Here is a 23,918-nt window from a genome sequence, read left to right as displayed (position 1 = left end):
ATCGTACTTGAATTTTCTGTACATCGTACTAGAATTTTCTGTACATCGTACTAGAATTTTCTGTACATCGTACTAGAATTTTCTGTACATCGTACTAGAATTTTCTGTACATCGTACTAGAATTTTCTGTACATCGTACTAGAATTTACTAGAATTTTCTGTACATCGTAGTAGAATTTTCTGTACATCGTACTAGAATTTTCTGTACATCGTACTAGAATTTTCTGTACATCGTACTAGAATTTTCTGTACATCGTACTAGAATTTTCTGTACATCGTACTAGAATTTACTAGAATTTTCTGTACATCGTACTAGAATTTTCTGTACATCGTACTAGAATTTTCTGTACATCGTACTAGAATTTTCTGTACATCGTACTAGAATTTTCTGTACATCGTACTAGAATTTTCTGTACATCGTACTAGAATTTTCTGTACATCGTACTAGAATTTACTAGAATTTTCTGTACATCGTAGTAGAATTTTCTGTACATCGTACTAGAATTTTCTGTACATCGTACTAGAATTTTCTGTACATCGTACTAGAGTTTTCTGTACATCGTACTAGAATTTTCTGTACATCGTACTAAAATTTTCTGTACATCGTACTAGAATTTTCTGTATATCGTACTAGAATTTTATGTATGAGATTAATCTCCTGCTTCTATATGAAATGGGCATGGAATGAACATGGATAACGCTACATTGCTTCTGTAAAATTTATAAACGTAAATTCTAAGCACGGCAAATAATGCCATAGTAATTTACGATTAGATTACCAACAGAAAGTACTGTTTAACAATCATACATATAAACTAAAATACAATAAAGAGCAAAGGGAGCCTGGTTCAAAGTATTGAGTCATTTAAATTTTGTTTCTTCAAATCAACACCAAAACATTTTTGATGCGACAAGGAAATATCACACAGCTGAAATCTGTGTCTATCTAAACATAAGTGCTTGATAATGGTCAACTTTCAAACAAACCATAATGTTTCACATAGGTCTTCTGTATAGCTATCCTAGCTAGCTAAGCAGGTTGAGCATTCAATTAGGTTTCACAGATCCTCCAAAGGTTGAGCTTTTGTCAAGTTTTCCTAATTCATTAGATCAAACAGAGCAGTTTTGTCAAGTTTTCCTAATTCGTTAGATCAAATGGAGCACTAGATTTGTCAGCAGTAGATTTTTTGTCAAGTTTTCCTAATTCGTGATCAGATCAAATGGAGCACTAGATTTTGTCAAGTTTTCTACTTCATCGGATCGAATGGAGTACTAGATTTTGTCAAGTTTTCCAACTTCGTCGGATCGAATGGAGTACTAGATTTTGTCAAGTTTTCCTAATTCGTCAGATCGAATGGAGCACTAAGTGGCGTCTCGTCCTCAAGCGTATCTAAGTCTGATGGTGAAGGTGATGGCTCGTCAAATCCTCCGGTCAGTGTGAAGGGAGACATCCTAGTAAACGCCTGGTCATCGTTGTCAGCTCCGGAGAGGAACTCCATTTCTGTGTCACCCGACGGAGAGTTCTACAGTAGGGAATTAACAATTGTTACCTTGTGTATCACAATCTATTTTAACTGTGTACAGCATAAACAAACTGGGGGAAATCCCTCACAAAATAATGCAAAAATAACTTTTTCCCTCATTTTCATCCTGAACTACTTTTTCACAGTGATTAATTTCCAAGATTTTTAGTTTCAGAGTTGTAAGATTCTACTCTACGTATACCTGTCAATTTATTTTCTTGATTTCCACTTGCCTGTGAAATATGGTAATATTTACATGCAATCACATATTCCACAGCCAAAAAATTATTTGAATTTGTTATAAGCACATGCAACAGGATCAGTAGAACCTTACAAATTTAAAATGTGAAATTAAATCATGCAAAAATTAAAAAAAAAAAATAGGGATGAAAATGTGAAATTATGTCACAATGAAAATTAGCCTGAGATACTCTGGCCCTGACACCAGACTTAGACATTAAGATTGATAGATATCTGGTGTAGGGCCAGATCACAAAACCACATGAAAAGGTGGAACTCGCCGTCACCGTTTGGTATCAGGGCAGACTGATCACCGTGAAGCGTCACTTACCTTGGTCTTTTCAACCAATGAATAATTTATCTACCCAAACCTAGCAATCTGTCGAAGTTAGAGGCAATTTGCATACTATGAGAAAATGGCGACAACACGGAGCAAAATTTTAATTTGTGGAAAAGAAAATACTGTATTGATTGATAATATCCATTTGTTGAAAAGACCAAAGTAAGCGGTGCTTGTCGGTAGTAATGTTGTGTAGCAGTATGAAAAGGAGATAAAATCCCTAGAAACCAAAGCCATTTAAAGAAATGTCAGGTTCATAGGTGGAAGGAAGCCAGATTACCTGGAGAAAAACCACTCATCACTGGCAGTCAGTACCTGGCAACTGCCCCCTATCCCCCAACCCATGGGATTAGAACTTGCTACCCAGAGGTGGAGGGCTCTTGGTAATATATGTCAGAACATCTCTTGGTAATATATGTCAGGATATGTTAACCATTCGGCCACGGTGGCCCTGATTACTAAAGGACATCTACTTACCAGGTGTTGACTATTATATCTATGGTTTTTCTTTGGGGACTATTGCTTTTCCACTACCACCATAACCTAGCACAACCTTGATTAAGTAGACATAGCTGTACACACAACGTTCACAACATCAAAGCCAAATATGTGGCTGTAAGTAAGAGAGAAAATGAGGTAGCTTACATAGTAGGTATCTACCTGCATCTCATCCTTGATCTTCCTGCTGCTGAAGCTGGAGAAAGGCAGGTGTTTCAGCTCCTCATCCTCGTCCTGTAACATCGTTCATTGTCACATTAAACTTACTGTGATAGTATTCCACCAAATAAGCACCCACGTCCCTACACTAAAAGCGCATCTTCCCTTTTTGAAGCCTAAATATCATTTACCCTAAATCAAATGCAGGCTGAAACTATGAAAACCATATTGGTTTCAGTATTTGATTTAAACAAAATTGATTTAAGGTTTTACTTTGAGCAACAATTTTACAAAAAGTTAGTCAAAATTTGGTCCTATTAAACATCCCCTCATTTTTTAACTGCTTTATTGGGTTGAATACACTAACAGTACACTGTACATTGTAACTCATCCTAACCTGATGTCACCAAACCAACATATTTGGCTGGTACTGTATAGCTAGGTTTCCGGATTACACAGGTTTTTTGTTAACTATAATATAATTATGCTAGAATGCACAGGGATCTGGATTAAACAGGGGTCAGTTTTGACAAGTTTTACTGTACATGATCCAATCACCTGTAGGGATGAAGCTGGTATTTCGTTGGGAGTCGTTGACCTACTCCTTCCCATCTTTTTACCACTGTCTGTCCTGCCTGCCATCATCTGTGCTTTCACCTTCTCCAACATCCACTCTGGGATGGTAAACCCGATCAGTTCCTGTGGCATCTGGTTACCATTGTCTCTGTAACATGTCAATATATAACGTATTCAAATTAAAACAATACACAATCTGTTTAATCAATTATCCGAGAAATGTCCTATTTAGGAGATAAAGTCCAGGTCGTAGATCAAAAGCCAAAATATACCGGGTACACTAGCTGTAAACAACCGTTATTGCTTTTGCGTTTACAATATTTCACATCTTTGTTGCTTCCAACATATTCGTGATATGTACATAAATTCACAGACGAGGGCTCTTACTGACAATTGTCCAGTCATATGTACATTTTAAACATTATTTGCAAAATAGTTGCGCTAAATTCACTATCAAGCTGGCATGCAAAATTTGCATCTTGTGAATTACCAGCTCATCAAGATGAAACCATAACCTAAATATATGCATCCCATATTCACACATTGTATGTTTTGCAACAATTTGTTACAGGAAATACAACTTAAATAGGGGACCAAATTTGATCAAAATCTGTCAAGGAGTTTAGAAGTAGTTCGCCAGACAAAATTGTGCCTACAGACAGACTAAGAGATGAACAACCACATTCCAGTACATCCCCCCCCCCCCCCCCCCGGCCTTAACTTTATTGCGGGGTATAATGACCTTTCATCTGACATAACGACCTTTATACACCTGAGATAACAACCTTACCTGTACTCATCATCCTCAGCCAGCTCCTTGACATCCTCTAGAAGTAACATGTAGGCCTTACCACCCGTTGCCGGCATGTGGTGGTTCTCGTATAGCCACTGCTTGTCATCTTGGTCTCCAGAAAACTAAAACATCACCAGTCATAAAATGGAAAAACAAAATAGAATACATAGGGCTGAGAAAACAATGTTGAGAACAAATTCCTATTTGTCTCAAGCATTACAAGACACCTCCAGTGTCAATCCAGAGAGGCATCTAAAAATGTTACTTAATTCACTCAAGGGGATTTTTCTATGAGTGTAAACAAGGAGCAGCAAGGCGTGGCATAATCCCACGCCCTGCAGTTTGTACAACAACAAAATACTGATACATCTATATATTAAGCTCAAATTAAGGGTATTAAAGTATAACTTTATATAAATGAATTTTGACTAAGCTTCCATGGTGACAGAAAAAATACCAAAAATGGAAGGTCCGCAACAGCAAAAGGCACAATTAGAGCACTTATCTGATATATACAGAAAGTTTCAAGGAGCTGCGTTGAACAGTTTTGGTGTGATAGCCAGGAAACAAAAGGAAACAGTAACTTGGTATTTTTGACTAGGTTTCCATGGTGACAGGGATAATAAGCAAAATACATAATTTCTTAAAAAGGATTCTCAAGGGGGGTTTCATGAAGACCTAAAAAACCCTATATGTATGAAACATGAAACTGACATCTGCTTGAATGTCTTCATAACTTTCAACAGAAACTCTTTCAGTATGTTTGATCACATCCTCGATACTCTGGTGGTTCTGATCACCTACGATCTCTACACTCCTGGACTATCTCATTGTAAAACTGGAGGCACCACATCAAAACAGGTAATTTAGTCCTTTGATGTACATGAAAAGAGCCATATAACGGTACACTGTGGTTGACTGTGGCTTTGAAGTAGGGCATTGCTTTCTCTGTAGTCTTCAAAGAAAATTTTTGCAGGCCTGTGATTGGTTCAGATTTGTTTCCCTGAACTGCCTTCAGTTTTGCTATGAGATAGTCCAGGGATATAGAGATTGTAAGTAATCAGAGCCCCTGGAGTATTGAGGATGGTTTAATCCACAATAAAATTAGTTTCAATGTTTTCGAAACGATACGTTTCCTGGTATTATATTCATTTACAGCATATTTACAACATTTGTAAGTCTTACTTTAAACAGATCTGGGTGTTTGATATAGATCCTTCCCCTTGTGGCTCCCAGACCAAGGGCTCTGAAATGGAAAGAAAAAATAATGTAGAATTCATTTGGTTGTAAGGATTGGTAACCGGACACAGCCAGAAATGTATTTCTTTAGTTATCTACAAATCTCAGCACTTTGAAATTAAAAGAATTTTATAAAGTCCAAAATGTACTTTTGAATAATGTAAAAACTGTCTTAAATGAAAACAATTTTCTGCGTATGCAATAACAATCTATGATTTATATTGATATAAAATTTTCCAAAAACTTTTAACACCTAACTATAATTTTTTTAAACTGAACTTTGTTTTCATGCAATTACAGATAACCAGAGTCCCAAGGGCCTTAACGGGCATCTGACTACCTTGGAAATAATTGTATAGGAAGTTAATTACTAGATAGTGTCATGGTAGCCATTTTTCATGCAAGTTTCAGCGCAAGGCGGACGACGGACGAAACATGATGACTATAGGTCAGCCTGACCCTTCAGGTCAGATGACCTAATAAATCAAGATAAACTTTGAGACAACATAAAGTTCCATACTTGTTTGCTCTGGCTCCCATTATAAACAACGAGTTGAGAGTGATTCTTTCCTGGTCCCACTGTAAAGTCAAATATACAGCACTGTAAATACCTTAAATCTAGCGTCTTCATAATTAGTTTCAACAAATTGTGATCAAGGCCTAGTATGCTTACTAACAATCAGGCATTCATATATACGTCTGACACAACTCTCATGAAACATTTGAATTCATGTTTGGAGCTTTCTTGTGAAATTAAGTGAAAATTTGTATCTTGATAAAATACAGGTGTTCACAGTATTCACATCACATAATAAGCATGTTCAGTGTGTTTATTTACTTGATTATTCAATGCCTAATAGTTCTGGAGAAAGAGTACAGACAAGTTTTTTTTCTTCTTAAACTGAGGTCAAAGGGAAAATTTTGGTCACAGTGACAAATGGTAATTCTTGATGCTTAATTCAGGGAAATAAGAAAAAGTGTATCTCTAGACATCACACTAACTATCAACTTAAAATGAGCAAGGGCACTTCAGAAGTCAACATGATTTGCACTTTTTTCAGAAGAGAAGTCTTCTTAGAAGAAAGTTTTCCAGTTTATAGGAGGAAGAGCTACAAATGGAGTGATTGGAAGATATATTACTAGAAGCAGAAGAGCGCAAATAAAATTGTACTTGAAAATGGGCAGAGTTTTATTGCTTCAATTTCCTAATAGGGTATAAACAGTATCAAAGAAGTATTATATACTAGCCTATTTTTGATAAATAGTTTTTTTTTATTAAATGGGAGCTAATTGTGCATAATTATGAAAATTGATAAATAGTCAATACACAAATTTTAAAATAACTGTCCACACTGTTACAGATTTAACTACCTTGGGGCCTTCTCTCTTGACTGGATCACTGCTCTTCAGTTTGGATGGGGTAGACCGACTGTAAACACACAATTAGCTATATATATCACAAACATTTCTGGCAACATCTGACATACTGTAAAAGTAAATATTTTTGTGGGTACAATATTTTTGCTTAGTAAGCTTTCAAACTGTTTGCAGTGTGATAATTTTAGCGATATGTATCTAGATTAATCAGTAACATGTTGATATGTTTATATGTTAATGTATTCATAAAGATTTTATTATCAATAAAAGTGAAAATTTTTGCTTGGTGAATAATTACATTTTTACAGTATGCATTCAAACTGGTAATTAAAACAAAGCTACATAATACAAGATGAGACATTGCTATGGTCCCGAATATTTGATCTGAAATATATATACTGGGAAATTGTGAAAATATAAAAGCCAGATGGACAAAATTTACAACCACATAATTTTTTTTCTCACATTTTATTTATATAAATTGGTAAAATCGTGAAAATTTTATCCCATGTAAATAACTAGATATATATATAGGGTAACTATACTCCTGAGTAAAAAAATCTTTAGGAGATCAGTGTGTTATGTTTAAACATACCCAGATACCAGTGGAGGTCTTCCCTTTTTCTGAAATGTATATCAATAATTCATGTCAATAAACATACATGTATATCGTAACCTCAGACAGACATTTTTAGAAAAAGCATCAATTCATAGAAAACATACAATATAACAATTAATTTGGTACTCCTTTTTATCAACACCTTTGATTTCAGTCGCACCAAAGAAATGTTTGCATTTACTATTAATAGATATTTCATTTAGACATTTTTCTCTGAATTATGTTTGCATTCACTATCAATGATATTTTATTTAGACATTTTTCTCTGAATTATTTTATAACCTTATATTATTAGATTACTTACTCGTCTTGGAACAGCATGGCTTTTCTCTGAATCTGTATCTGATTGCTTCCTCTTCCTTCCAAATGGTACCTAAAATATAACAATTAAAAGTTGACAATTACTGCTAAAAGTTTTATTCTGAAATAATATGATATGCATGGAATGACATGGATGTGAGTTTTTTCGGACTATCGTCCAGATTAATTATCGACGGTTCAGTATATCACTGAATACTACCAGCAGATGAAACATAACTCACTCGACTACGACTGCCAGTACTGCCGTTTTCAGACACATTGTCAGGGATGTCGCGAGTTGGTGTAACACTGCAACGCCCCTGGTCTGATAAATACATTTTCTTGGCCTGAAAAGACAAAATATGATCAATGCCTCTGTTCTGATAAATACATCTTCTTGACTTGAAAAGACAAATTAAGATTATGATCAACGCCACTGGTCTGATAAATACATCTTCTTGAAAAAAAAAATTGGATTATAACAATACACTTTATATATTACATAATCATTCATGCTACGACACATGGCATGTTATAGTTGGTTATTTTCATAGACAAGATCTTTTCATGATTTCCCAGGACATCGCTATATCACTTAAAATTTGATCTGAGAAATATTGAGAAATGTATAGAACATCCACATGTTGATACTGATACATTTGTAGCCAAATCACATTTTTAAAATCACTAATATTTAATTTTCTCAGTTTAGTAAAAAACTTGAATATTTTGATCTGCGTAAAAAATGAGTTATATTCTAGAGGTAGAAGACGGCAAACTGAATACTTATGTATTAGGCTCTGGCTATACTGTGCCATCCATGATCAAATAATGATACAAATACAATCTAAAATCAAATTTTCGTATCTAATATAGAAACACGCACCTCCTCCAGCATTTGTCGACACACGGCCTGCAAGTGTTCCTCACTGACAGCCACACTTCCACTGTTCTCCTTAATGTTCTCCATACCAGGCTTGAAAAATTTCTGAAATTATTTTCACAATTTTTCTTTTTTAAATTTCTATCCGGCAAATTGGAAGATAATATGTTGACAAAATGAAATAGACATAAAAAAGAGTTGACTAAAAAAAGGATATAAGGACATCTATAGATTATGTCAATGAATGACTCTAGACTTATGGTTGTTTGTTAATTTTGCCTATATTTTGGGAGACTGCAGTATGTTCGAGGAATTTTTACCATTTTTTAGTGTTATCTCACTGAAGCCTGCTGTCAGGGAACAAACCAAGCACACCCCACCCAGTCACATTATAATGACAACATGTTGTGATGTGTGTAACCAAGCACTCCCCACTCAGTTACATTATAATGACAATGTGTTGTGATGTGTGTCAACAAGCACACCCCACCCAGTCACATTATAATGACAGTTACAAGCACACCCCACTCAGTCACATCATAATGACAATGTGTTGTGATGTGTGTAAACAAACACACCCCACCCAGTCACATTATAATGACAATGTGTTGTGATGTGTGTAACCAAGCACACCCCACTCAGTCACATTATAATGACAATGTGTTGTGATGTGTGTAACCAAGCACACCCCACCCAGTCACATTATAATGACAATGTGTTGTGATGTGTGTAACCAAGCACACCCCACTCAGTCACATTATAATGACAATGTGTTGTGATGTGTGTAACCAAGCACACCCCACCCAGTCACATTATAACGACAACGTGTTGTGATGTGTGTAAACAAGCACACCCCACCCAGTCACATTATAATGACAATGTGTTGTGATGTGTGTAACCAAGCACACCCCCACCCAGTCACATTATAACGACAATGTGTTGTGATGTGTGTAACCAAGCACACCCCACTCAGTCACATTATAATGACAATGTGTTGTGATGTGTGTAACCAAGCACACCCCACCCAGTCACATTATAACGACAATGTGTTGTGATGTGTGTAAACCAAGCACACCCCACTCAGTCACATTATAATGACAATGTGTTGTGATGTGTGTTACCAAGCACACCCCACCCAGTCACATTATAAATGACAATGTGTTGTGATGTGTGTAAACAAGCACACCCCACCCAGTCACATTATAATGACAATGTGTTGTGATGTGTGTAACCAAGCACACCCCACCCAGTCACATTATAATGACAACGTGTTGTGATGTGTGTAACCAAGCACACCCCACCCAGTCACATTATAATGACAACGTGTTGTGATGTGTGTAACCAAGCACACCCCACCCAGTCACATTATAATGACAACGTGTTGTGATGTGTGTAACCAAGCACACCCCACCCAGTCACATTATAATGACAATGTGTTGTGATGTGAGTAACCAAGCACACCCAACACCATCACATTTTTTAAATGACAATGTGTTGTGATGTGTGTAAACAAGCACACTTCACCCAGTCACATTATAATGACAATGTGTTGTGATGTGTGTAACCAAGCACACCCCACCCAGTCACATTATAATGACAATGTGTTGTTATGTGAGTAAACAAGCACACCCCACCCAGTCACATTATAATGACAATGTGTTGTGATGTGTGTAAACAAGCACACCCCACCCAGTCACATTATAATGACAACGTGTTGTGATGTGTGTAAACAAGCACACCCCACCCAGTCACATTATAATGACAACGTGTTGTGATGTGTGTAAACAAGCACACCCCACCCAGTCACATTATAATGACAATGTGTTGTGATGTGTGTAACCAAGCACACCCCACCCAGTCACATTATAATGACAATGTGTTGTGATGTGTGTAACCAAGCACACCCCACCCAGTCACATTATAATGACAACGTGTTGTGATGTGTGTAAACAAGCACACCCCACCCAGTCACATTATAATGACAAGGTGTTGTGATGTGTGTAACCAAGCATGAATAACTATACTCTCACCTCTACATACTGTTGTATAATGACATCTATCTCTTTGTTTATAAACCGCGGTAGGTTCTGTCGCAGTAGATCTAGAGACATACCTCCACATACTGTTGTATAATGACGTCTATCTCTTTGTTTATAAACCGCTGTAGGTTCTGTCGCAGTAGATCTAGAGACTTACCTCCACATACTGTTGTATAATGACGTCTATCTCTTTGTTTATAAACCACTGTAGGTTCTGTCGCAGTAGATCTAGAGACTTACCTCCACATACTGTTGTATAATGACATCTATCTCTTTGTTTATAAACCGCTGTAGGTTCTGTCGCAGTAGATCTAGAGACTTACCTCCACATACTGTTGTATAATGACGTCTATCTCTTTGTTTATAAACCGCTGTAGGTTCTGTCGCAGTAGATCTAGAGACTTACCTCCACATACTGTTGTATAATGACGTCTATCTCTTTGTTTATAAACCGCTGTAGGTTCTGTCGCAGTAGATCTAGAGACTTACCTCCACATACTGTTGTATAATGACGTCTATCTCTTTGTTTATAAACCACTGTAGGTTCTGTCACAGTAGATCTAGAGACTTACCTCCACATACTGTTGTATAATGACATATATCTCTTTGTTTATAAACCGCTGTAGGTTCTGTCGCAGTAGATCTAGGGACTTACCTCCACATACTGTTGTATAATGACGTCTATCTCTTTGTTTATAAACCGCTGTAGGTTCTGTCGCAGTAGATCTAGAGACTTACCTCCACATACTGTTGTATAATGACGTCTATCTCTTTGTTTATAAACCGCTGTAGGTTCTGTCGCAGTAGATCTAGAGACTTACCTCCACATACTGTTGTATAATGACGTCTATCTCTTTGTTTATAAACCGCTGTAGGTTCTGTCGCAGTAGATCTAGAGACTTACCTCCACATACTGTTGTATAATGACGTCTATCTCTTTGTTTATAAACCGCTGTAGGTTCTGTCGCAGTAGATCTAGAGACTTACCTCCACATACTGTTGTATAATGACGTCTATCTCTTTGTTTATAAACCGCTGTAGGTTCTGTCGCAGTAGATCTAGAGACTTACCTCCACATACTTGTTGTATAATGACATCTATCTCTTTGTTTATAAACCGCTGTAGGTTCTGTCGCAGTAGATCTAGAGACTTACCTCCACATACTGTTGTATAATGACATCTATCTCTTTGTTTATAAACCGCTATAGGTTCTGTCGCAGTAGATCTAGAGACTTACCTCCACATACTGTTGTATAATGACGTCTATCTCTTTGTTTATAAACCGCTGTAGGTTCTGTCGCAGTAGATCTAGAGACTTACCTCCACATACTGTTGTATAATGACGTCTATCTCTTTGTTTATAAAACCGCTGTAGGTTCTGTCGCAGTAGATCTAGAGACTTACCTCCACATACTGTTGTATAATGACGTTTATCTCTTTGTTTATAAACCGCTATAGGTTCTGTCGCAGTAGATCTAGAGACTTACCTCCACATACTGTTGTATAATGACGTCTATCTCTTTGTTTATAAACCGCTGTAGGTTCTGTCGCAGTAGATCTAGGGACTTAGCAGCACTCACTATACAGCCAGACCTAGGATTAAAACATACATTTGAATTTATACAGTTTAAGAGTTATTTGTAATTTATCAATAAAAGTGATAGATGTCCTCAACATTCCTTTAAACTGTATTGAGACTGCGCTTCCAAGCAACATCCGATTTATCCTTTCTATCAATTGAATTTTGATAAACCCACCTACCTCAAATTTTAAAATAGCTAGTTCGAGGCCCGGATAGCGTATGAGTCAATAAATTGTCATCCTTTGTTAAATTGTATTTCTTTGATATGTCATAATTACTAAACACAATGTATCATATGCACTATGTGTTGTTGATCCAAAGGTTTAATTTGACAATTTACACAGTGATCATGTCAGCATATCAAACCGACTATCAATTTGTCATAGAAACATCCTTTTAGGAACGTGGATGTGGTGCGATAGCAGAAGGTGCAGGCATGTTTGGCTAGGTGATTGCGTGCCGTAGATCGTGAGTTCGAGTCCAGGATAGGGCATGAGTCAATACATTGTCATCAGTTGTTAAATTGTGTTTCTTTGATATACCTATATATTTTGTGTATAGTTGTATGGGTACAAATCAATGTTTTGGATCATTAAATTGTGTTTCTTTGATATACCTATATATTTTGTGTATAGTTGTATGGGTACAAATCAATGTTTTGGATCAATGAATCAAAGATGAATAAATTCTCAGTCTGTAAATGAGCATTCAACTTTATTATAATATTTATTTCTTTCAAAATTTAAATTTGTCTTTTTCTATTGGTTATTGTTAACTATTTGTTTTACGTGTGTTTTAATAAAGGAATGAGAACTGCCTTGAAAATATGACAATCTATTCTCTCTATATAGTTTGGAATACTTTCTTGTCCCATATTTGCTGTTTGAAGATATTTGTGTCCTACAGACATACATTTGTATGGATCTGGCTTTACCTAGGACATACCATTGACATTACTTCTTTGACTCACACATTGTAGATCTGAGATACTTACTTTGCTCTCTGTACCGCGACCGAGTGTGCTCTGTAGGATGATCTATATATAGAAGTTGTGGGCAGGTTGGCGAGGTTTTGTAATCTCATGTTAAATGGATTGGGCTAAAACAGAAAAAGAGAGAAGTACTAAATGAATTTGTCATGCCAGTCAATACATGCAGTTTCACTTTGATATTCTGAAGCATTTCAGATTACAAAGCATCTATACAATCTGAATCAGTCAAGTCATGATTTAGATTTTAAATTTTCCTAATGGGACTACCGTAATTTACGTACCACGTGATACTCGGTAACATTTGTGCACGACTAATGTCTCCAGCGGTAACATGCCCGTTAAAAAGACGTTAACGCAAAATATCATCTTTTGACGTCATTCCATCACCAATTCATACAATTGCCCCCCACAAACGTTATCAGGTATCACAGGGTACGTGACCTTAGTCCCTTTAAATTGTTAAATTCAAAGAAGAACTTGCTAACTCGGACTAGTAGAACCAGAAACCCTGTTTAATTTGAAGTAGTGATAAAATTGTCCTCGAGTAATAAGTTAAAAAAAATCCACATTTACAGTAATTATATCCAGAATAAACCCTGACACAGACTTTTAAAGCGCCGGAATATTTACAAAAATTATCAATACTGCGAGTACAGATCACATAATCCTTCATCACAACACTAACAACTTACAATGGGAGTCAATTCTTCCATGTCGCCCGCTTTATCTTCCTTACGCCTGCTACCATCGTGCTCACGAGAATTGACCGGAGAGACCGGGAGAAGTTTCGGCATATCATCAGCGCCATCGGCTATCATCGGTTCCCTCGGCGTAGGATTGACCCGTTTCTGTCCCCCAACAGGAAACTCATCTTTACTGTCCACAGGAAACTGGTGGTAGGGGAAGAGCTTAGCATGTGCCTTTGGAGGAAAGGTAAATGGGTTGACTTGCTTATGATGAACCGTTTGTTTCTGGGGTTGTTCAGGTTTCTTGGCAGATCCAAATACATCTGCTACAGATGTTTTTTCAGGCCTGGAGACGTCAGCCATAACCCTAGTCTCCTGAGACATCTGTATGACGGAGTATGGAGAGGGTGCTCTCTTATCCTCTTTACCAGGATGGTTATCAGGCAGTCGGACCAAGCTCACGACAGGCTGACGGATCTGACCAGTATTATGGGGTATATTAACATTAGGTGGTACAGTTGTCGGAAGCATAGCTGATGACAGATGAGGAGGAGGTACAGATGATACATGCGAAGTCTGTAAAGATGACGGGACAGACGTCTGGTGACTCGCTCCTTTTGCCGCGTACGTCTGGTGCAAGGCAGCTAGCTGCTCTTTATGGCGATGTTGTGGTTTAGGTGATGGCACTTTGTGTCTGAACCCCTCCGCCGGAACACCATCCATGCTGCCGCCTGTTGACATTTTGGGTGATATATTAGCTGGTATGATATACCGCATTGGTTGCTGTGCGGCTGTACTAGATGGGATCTGGGATCCTGATGCTAAATGTGACACAGTCCCGGGTACCGGACTCGCCCGCTTTAATTCTATGCTACCCGATAGCGCTGCGTGATGATGTTGATGTGGAGACGGACCTCTTCTTCCTGGAGTTGGACTGACAGTCCTCCTCGACCCATCCGCCTCAAATTTATACATAATAGGTCCTTGTTCATGAGGCTTTGGCTCTTCCTTTATAACACGACTTCCATGTTGAGTTGCATGGAGTGCTTGATTTGCTGAATGCATCTGAGCGTTGGAGACACCCTGTAGTAAGGTTTGGCGCAAGATCTCGCTCTGTAACTGTCCGCCAGACTGGACAGTGTTGAGGATCTGACTTGGGATAGAAATGGAGCCTCCCTCTGGCCGAGACAATTTATGGAAATTTAACTCTGGAGCCTGAAAAAAAATAGATATGAATGCAATTAGCCTATAATACATTAAATGCCTTAAGATTATTTATTTTTATCTGAAGACACAAAATGACCTTGAAGTCACTTTCATATTATTAGGTACTTTAAAAGTAAACCATTGGTTAGGTTAAACACAAATAAATATTGATAGACCAACTATTTGTATTATTCGAAAAATAATCTTGAGTTTGAATAATTAGCTAAAAACAGCAAAAATCACAACTGTGTAAAATATGGTAAACCGACATGGCTGACATAACCATTTGATATTAAGGTAGAAATTCTTGAACAAAACAATTATTATCAAACAAACATATAAAATGCTGATTTATTTGAAATATCATAACAGTATAGAGATATCCCCTTGCTAATTATAGCATTATAGAGATATCCCCTTACTCTTTATAGCAGTATGGGAAGATTGTCTAACTTGTTAATTATAGTAGTATAGATATCCCCTTGCTATTTATAGAAGCATAGTGGTATCCGCCTTGCTATTTATAGCAATATAGATATTCCATTGCTATTTATAGCAGCACAGGGATATCCTATGCTATTTATAGCTGTAGAGGGATATCCACATGATATCTATAGCAGTATAGAGATATCTCCTTCCTATTTATAGTTGTATCCCTTGCTATTTATAGCAGTATAAATATTCCATTGCTATTTATAGCAGTATAGGGATGTCCCCTTACTATTTACCTTGATGGTATAGTCTTGTTGCTCCGTTCTGGGAGGGTGATACACGACATGGCCGGGAGCGCCTGCTTTTGCCTGGTTCTGTATAGCGTACAACGTTGACAACACTGCCCCTGTAATACCCGCCTGTCCACCACCCGCCTGCTTCTTGTGTACTCCACCACCTTGCTTCTTGTGCAACTCAGGAATGGACAAATTCACTGGTTGTGTTTTCTCTGGTTGTTCCTGCTGTTTGCCATAGGAAGGAACTGGAGAGCGTCTTTCAACATGAGCAGGTGACGGAGTTCGCTGTATGGTTGACACATGATAGGGAGTTTGTTCACCCAGATGTGCAGGTTGTGGTTGAGATTCTCTCTTTGCTGGTGATACAGCACGGCGAACATCTTCCCTAGATGTTGGAATTACAATTCTCTGTAATTGAATTTTACCAGGTCCTGGACCAGAGTCAAAATGTTGTTGCGGGAAGTTGATCTTTTCCTCAAGACCTAGCGCTTTGCTGTGGTGTCCTCCCAATATCCTTCCAGTCTCGGTTTTCGAACCAAAAGTTGGGACCTGTACATTTGGTGGTGCTATTGTCCTGCTGATGTCCTCTCGTTGGTATTTGATGGGAACTGTTTGTGGAGACTGTCTCTCACTCCCCCTGTCTAAACCACCTGTAGACTGCTGGTAGGGACTAAACTTCCTCTCTGATTGATTCAGTGGATCCATGGGAAGGGTCATCCTTTGCTGCAAGAGTTGTTGACGGAGTAGTCCCCCTTGTTCTAGATCCTCTGGCCGACTGACATTCACAGGGTGGTGTTTACCTGTAAGGTGAGCTGCCAGTTCAGACGCGGTGTTGGCAGTAGATCCTTGACCTTGACCTTGAAAACCAGCTGGAACTCCTATAAACAGATAACATTTCTATTGTTACGATTGATTCCTTGTTATTTTGCAAACATTTAACAGGTGCATGAAAAGAGTTTGAAAACTTTAAATTTCTTATACATGTTAATATATCACAGTTTCCTTACAAAAGTTTCACTCAAGATCTGAAACTCAAATCTATTATGCTTATGTAATTGTGAAATTATACACTATGCAACAATTTCTTATTCAAGATGCAAGAAGGAATGATAACATTATTACGAGATTCCTTGCAGCATTATTGCATTGAGCACAGGCGCCCAACGTAGGATTTTAAAAAATATGATGTAGAAGTACACCATATATACAAGTACTACATCATCATTTTTCTTTTAATGTGACAGGCACCTGTGCTGTGAGAGAAAAACCAAAGGTGTGTGACTTTTTCAGAAGGCTATAATTATGTATTGAACTGCAGGCAAAGTTTCCATTTATACAGAATTATTCAACAAAATGCACTCTCTCATAATTATAATACTAACCCAATGCTATTTGATAAACAATTTAGCAGATTATATTCTTGCAAGCATATATGGTAGCTCACATTATATTTATATAAAATGTTATTGGACATTATAATGAGTTTCATTGTCACTGCAAATTGAAAAAGTGATTTAAATTACCATGCACTTGTGTAAAAAATATACTATTATTATATTGGAAGACTGCGTGTGAGCAATATGTGAAAGTCAATCAGTGAATTTTTTTATGTCTCTTTTATTTATTTATAACATAAATTCAACAGTCAGTTTTACATTCTAACCTTATAACATAACATGAATTTTATTTCATTTTTATCTTATCTTTGCCATAAACTGTTTGAGGATGGCTTGGGAGTTAGTTTAAACATTTCGTGCATAGCTCTAGGAGTTTAATTTTTGGTATAAAATGAAGGAAAGAAAATTTTCGATATTCATTTAAAATTAGCAAACCTTATGGATTACTGGATTTATTTGTTTCTGGGGAAACAATAACAAGCAATAGTTGGTATGGCAGTTAGTATAAGATGATATTCAATAAATGTCATCTCAAAGTCTAAGTAATAATCTATTATCAAATGGGAGATAACTCATATGCTCATTTAAAAACATAGGTAAATTTAAGTACACAGTGCATTTATAACCACATTTACATAAGTATTTTTTGTACATATATATGCATATATTTACAAATGTCCCTATATATAATCAATGGAATAGGAGTTGCATAACTGCTACAATAAATATGTCTGTATCCAACTGCATTCATACCACCTTTATCACAATCAGAACACTATTCACTCCCTATATATATACTGTACAATAAATGCAAAAATAGATAAATTTCTAAATACTTATTTCTCCTTTTTATAAAATTATCCTTATTTCTAATTACGACTAAACTCATCAAGGAAAAAGCAGTTGCGAAATATGGAAACCCAGGAGAGTATAAGGCAGCTGATTACATACTTTGTCCTTAATCGGATGTCAATTGTGATTTAACAAACAGATTTCCAAAGCTAATAACAAAGGAAGGATTGATTACAAAACTGCTGAAGCTGGATATGAGTATCAGTGTTCAGAAAAATGTAATATTCATCCAGTACAGTAAATTTAAATTACTGTATGGGGAAGATGTTTCTTGTGCATGCCTTAAGGAGTTTTGTTGAGAGTGGGAAAGGCGCAGAATATGGTAATGGTGTTGCTAGTGATTTCTGACATACAAAACAGCACAAGCTCTGATTGATAATTAGTTATTTATCCAGTGGTCCCAAATAACAAGTCAGCCAATTAACCAATCTAATTAAAATTAGACTTGTTATTCCGCTCCACTATGATGCTCTTAGATATGCTGCATTACAAGATCTAACAACTCCCTGATCAGAGTCACCTCAGCATGACCTCTATGATGAGCCAATCAACGTGTCACCTATAACAATCTTTGGTGTTGTTTAATCTTTCCAAAGTATAAATGGCTACCAATATATCCTGAGATGTCCTGATTCTAGGCCAGGGGTCATGTTATGGTGACCCCAAACAGGGAGTTGTTAGATCTTGTATTAGAGCCTATTGTAGAACATCGAAGTGGAGCGAAATTACAAGTCTAATTTTAATTAAATTTACCATTTAACTCAGCAGAAACATTGATGTACTGGAAGTTTGGAAGCAAACAGTTGTTATACATGGGATGCAGTAATAGATTCTTGTAAAATCATATTTAGCGATAACAAGCATAAATCTATCTACCCAAATCCATTATCAATTACACCCGGTGTTTTTTTCACTTGGTTAAAAATTGTTTTCTGATGTGATAAAAACAAATTTTTCACATAGTTTTTTATATTTCTGAATTATAGAACAAAACTTCATAGAATACTGAAGGTTTTGAAGCTACTAAAAACCAAGAATTACACCGTTTACCAGTGACCGCCAATCTCACATCCGCCAATCTCACATTATGTGAAATTATATCATAAAATTATGACTTTGACAACAAAAAATCGCACATTAGAGGCCTCCCAAATTGAAGCCATGTATTCAACCCTGAAACTATCAATTATACAGGTAGAAATTAATTGGTCTTATCCAGGTAAATCACAAACATGGTTGTTATAAACATTGCTTAGCCTTTCAATCAAGCTCACCGAGTACCCCAGCCCTTGCAATATTTCTCATCAAACAAAAAAAAGCCTGCAAGCGTAGGGAGATATATCCTCTGCCATGACGGGAAGATCAAACCAAGCTGACTAGCAACAAGCCTACCATGCCTATGTACTATAAATAGAACACCTGTAAACTGATATTGCCATGGTCGACCTTGACCTAGACCTAGAGCAAGATGACGTTGAATTTGACCTTGTTGTTCTGTGAGTGCAGCCATCCGTGAAGGCGAGATGCTTTTCTTCGGGGGAAGGCTGGTTGGAGTTCTCAGTGCTGAATGGCTTGGAGCTGATGTGACAATGGAGCCGTGCTGTGTGGTCGTGAATGGGGAACTGGAGGAGAGATGTTGAGTTGTCATTCTCCCTACAAAGCTGCTGTGACTGTCGCCCAACATGAGTCCTTCCTGTTGATGTAACTGTTGTGCTTGACTAAAAAATGGTGCACCGCTCTGCTGCTGGGGTTCCTCATGTTTCCTCTCCTTTTTTGAACCTGGCAATGTCAAAATATTGAAGTCAAACCTTAATCACTCCTGAAGAGATATTTGAAGGCAAGAAAAGCTTATTATGTAAAGGAAAAGTTTATTATGTAATTTCAGTGGTGAATTAAGTAATATGACTTCTAGTCCCTCATATAAATTTCATGGACATTCTTTTACATAGAACTATCAATTTACATTACACATACACCCTTGTAAACTCATTTGAGCTCTTCTGATTCAAAGATTGGAAAAGTCCATTATAAATTTTCAGGGGTGAATGAGTTACGGATCTGGGCTAAAAACCTTTTATTATTCAGGTGCTCTACAAACCCATGACTACTTGGTCTTATGATGTCACATAAAATATCATCACATTACCTTGTGATCGTTTCTTTTTCTCCTTGACAGGTTTGCTTTTCTTCACTTCATCCATATTCATTGCGTAATTGGATCCTTTAATACAAATTGAAACCGGTAATTAGACAATGAGCACTTAAAGACATAAACAATATCGATCTGTACGTAATATCACATTATGTTAATAAATGTTATGGTAACAGGGAGAGAGTAGCATGTATTACTATGATTATCCACTCCTGGAATATGTAATAGCAAAATTGAAGGCTCTGTTTTGCGTTACCATGCACTACCAGATGTGCAGGTAGTTTGGTCATTTAATGCAAATGCACATCGAAAGAATCAAATAACGGTACATTGTAGTTGACTGTGGCTATGCATGAGTTCGGGTGTCACAGTCTCTGACTCTCTGTATTCTTCAAAGGAAATCTTTGCATGCTTGTGATTGGGTATAGTTTCTTTCTCTTGAACTGCCTTCAGTTTTACTATGACATGTTCACAGATAGACAAAACAATTGTAATATTTATAATTAATGTATCAAGGATAAGGGGGCAATCTCCCAATACTGAAGGGAATTTCAGTTATCTCCCTTAGCGGTAGAAGGCATCTTCTGTAAGGCAACATCAATAGTGCAGGTCAGAAATTTCTCTTCGTTAAAATCTAAGTTAAAGATGCTCCACCGCCGACAGAGCATAAATGATATTCATCATTTGAACAATAATTGGTGTTTAATCTTGTGTATATATGTCTAATTAACACAGAATATAATATAAAATAATTTGTTTTGCCTTTGGTGCATGCGCAATTAGTACTTCAATCCATATAGGATACAGTGCCACAGATTTTTTTCGGGATGCAAAAATATTTTTCATATGTTTAACTTGAAGTAAAATTAGAAGCTCGACCTTTTCAATGGTGATAATGGTGTAAAGTAAGTATTTTTTGTAACCGAAGAAAATTACTAAATCGTCTGCTCCTGTTTTAGATAGTGAAAAAACACCATTTGTCAGCGTTAAAAATCTAAGTTAACTTTATATGGTTGGATTAATAAATTGGCAAGTTCTTCAATTTAGAATCCCAATATGTGGTTTCGAGATCCCAAAATGACATTAGTAAAGTAAGATTTATCGTTGATTAGTCCCACTTCTCTATGATAGCTAGATGTCATAAATGTAATCATGTTAAAAGATGTTGGGACTAATTAAGCATTGAACGTCTTTCAGTTGGCATTCATAGCCAAAATGAATGAAAACTGGACAGTGGCAATTCATGTTGAATTTGCCTCTGTTCAGTTGGCATTCATTGGATATGAATTCTAACTGAAAGATGTTCAATGCTCATATTTACATTTGGTTACAATTTTATGCTGAAATCCCCAGGGATTTTTCATCTATAATGAAATAATCATTTGTTATTGTCATGGATGGAACTGCCATTTGAACAGCCATCTTCCGTGATCGCTGGCATGACAATTGTGACGACACAATGAAAATGACGTCATTATAAGCGCTTGAAGTTCATTGTCTATATGACTGCCAACTGCGCTTGATAAGTTTACATAGTGGGACTGCAGTGAAAATGTACAAATTATATGTACAGTATATACGGTAAATCTCAAAATGGCTGTATTGCCTAAATATACATGTGATGCCAAAGTCTTTGGTTCTTTAATTCTATAAATGTCTAGACTTCTATAGGCATAATCATATGATCTCTGCGCGTGCATATTAAACATGTGGCATCACATTCAGTGTCACATGTTTAATATGCAGTAGATTACAACATCATGCAGTTATCATTAGGGTTATAACTTAAGCTTGAATGCAAGTAATTTTCTCAATCTCGACATTTTTTACTGGATATTGGATATTGCAAAACCACTGCGATATGCACCATTTGTCGAGATTGTGAAAATAACTTGCCTTTACACTGTTAGAATCCAATAATGCTGATTGTACGAAGTAGCCTTCTGTTCAGATTAAATTGATCAATAGGCCTATATAAAGATCGATTGATGTGAACATAAATCCCACCTTCTTAAGATTACACAGCTTTTAAATCTGGTGTTATTTAAATTTCTACTAGGCCAATAACAGAATTATTTAGTGGACCAGACGATGGCACTTCCATTCCACATCTTCCGCTAGATTGTAAACAAAAGTCCGGGATTATTATTTGAACTAAAAAAAAATTTCAAAAAATGAAAAATACCATGATATATTAATGTTACAAGAATTAATATTTTGGACTACATCCGTTGAATTTATGTGTTTCAATGCCGTAACAATATTATTTTTTTAATGTTCTTCGAAGGAGATTGTAAGAAAAATATTCGCAATCTTTGCCGGTATTAAATATCCGGATTTTGAACGGTCCCTATATCCCCAACCGTAGTAAAAATTTGTGGCAATGTTTGGGAGGCGTGTTTGAAACATGAAATGATATAGAGCAAAGGCAATTATTTCTTATCATCAATAAAACTGTATGAAGATTTATAGGAGTAAAAAACTAAGAAAATTAAATCCCACTATCCGAAACATTGAGTTAATTCTTATGGCCATTAGAGGCCTTGATTCGCTTAAAATGCTTATATTGTTATAATGCCCCGGTAAAATATAAAATAAAAACTTCCGATTATGTAAATCGGGTTGGTATAACACCAATTTTAATTGTTTAAAAGATTCGCGTAATATTGACCAAAAAGTTCGCGTAATAACGCAAAAAGATTCGCGAAATAACGCGAAAGTTTCACTAATAACGCCATAGTTTCGTGTAATTACGTCATAGTTTCGCGTAATTACGCCAAAGTTTCGCGTAATTATGCGATTTTTTTTCTTCTACCAAAATTAGCCCATGCTTTCGTCAGAAACATATATACATATGCATATGTATATATGTTTCTGCTTTCGTATAGATAATAAAACATTAACAATATTTGTTCTTTTAAACATGCGTTTTGTTATTGGATTTGTTCTTTTAAACATGCGTTTTGTTATTGGATTTTCTTTTCCATTACAAATGTAAAGTATCTATGTCTCTGATTATATATACCAGAAACCTATATATTTTTCTGTATATATCATGAAAATAATTAGTTAATCTAATAGTCTTAACAAAAACCATATGTACGAATACATAAAAGTTTAAAAGTTAATATTATCCATTCATACAATTCTTATGAGGAATCCGACGTTTGAAAATTAGGATTTTCTTTTCTCTAAACGGACTTCTCTCTTAGTTTTTTTTATGCTCTCATGAGGGAACTGTTATGATTCAATTGATCTTTTACGAAATAAAACTCGTATTTTTTATAAATCTAAGAGACTTACCTTCTTTTACCGATCTCGCAATTTTCTAAAAAATATTTATGTATTCAAAATATATATATACAATGTATTTAAGATTAAACATGTATAGAATTAATGTATAATTAATGCCTTTGTCAGATCTCTACAAACAATTTTGATTGTATAATATACGTTAATTTATATGTACATTTAGAAAATAAAAAGATATAATGCATTTATAGATATAATATACTTTGTATATTTTACATTCATAACCGCTTCAAGCACCTGTCACAAAAAATACATTTGCTCATGAATACGTATGTACATTTTTTGTTACAAAATGAAATAACAGAAATATTGAGATTATCCCAAATTTTCTGTAGATAAATCCTTTACATAAAAATGGAAAATGATTTCGTAACTATTTTTTCAAGAATAAACATCAAGTAATACGTTCGTAAATTTCACCTGTGT

General features: G+C 36.1%; 1 protein-coding gene across 3 annotated transcripts; it reads right to left on the bottom strand.

Annotated features, from left to right (window-relative positions):
• Positions 1 to 1,191: 1,191 nt before the first annotated feature.
• Positions 1,192 to 22,338, bottom strand: LOC138331516 (uncharacterized). Of its 3 annotated transcripts, none has more exons than XM_069279197.1 (18): positions 22,188 to 22,338; positions 20,175 to 20,249; positions 19,448 to 19,807; positions 15,780 to 16,657; positions 13,852 to 15,060; positions 13,163 to 13,266; positions 12,074 to 12,179; positions 8,551 to 8,652; positions 7,907 to 8,011; positions 7,669 to 7,737; positions 7,341 to 7,369; positions 6,740 to 6,797; positions 5,889 to 5,947; positions 5,315 to 5,375; positions 4,127 to 4,251; positions 3,319 to 3,484; positions 2,749 to 2,835; positions 1,192 to 1,523 (listed from the first exon to the last, which is right to left on the bottom strand). In XM_069279197.1, exons 2-18 carry the CDS (start codon positions 20,233 to 20,235, stop codon positions 1,338 to 1,340), a joined length of 3,765 nt encoding a protein of 1,254 aa, XP_069135298.1. In that variant the 5' UTR covers positions 20,236 to 20,249; positions 22,188 to 22,338; the 3' UTR covers positions 1,192 to 1,337. The 3 variants fall into 3 exon arrangements, with proteins under 3 accessions (XP_069135298.1, XP_069135299.1, XP_069135300.1); XM_069279198.1 differs by having other exon boundaries at positions 2,764 to 2,835; XM_069279199.1 differs by having other exon boundaries at positions 19,514 to 19,807.
• Positions 22,339 to 23,918: the final 1,580 nt, after the last annotated feature.

Source organism: Argopecten irradians, chromosome 9 (assembly GCF_041381155.1).
Source record: "Argopecten irradians isolate NY chromosome 9, Ai_NY, whole genome shotgun sequence".
Classification (NCBI taxonomy): Eukaryota; Metazoa; Mollusca; class Bivalvia; order Pectinida; family Pectinidae; genus Argopecten; species Argopecten irradians.
This window is presented reverse-complemented; position numbering and strand designations above follow the sequence as displayed.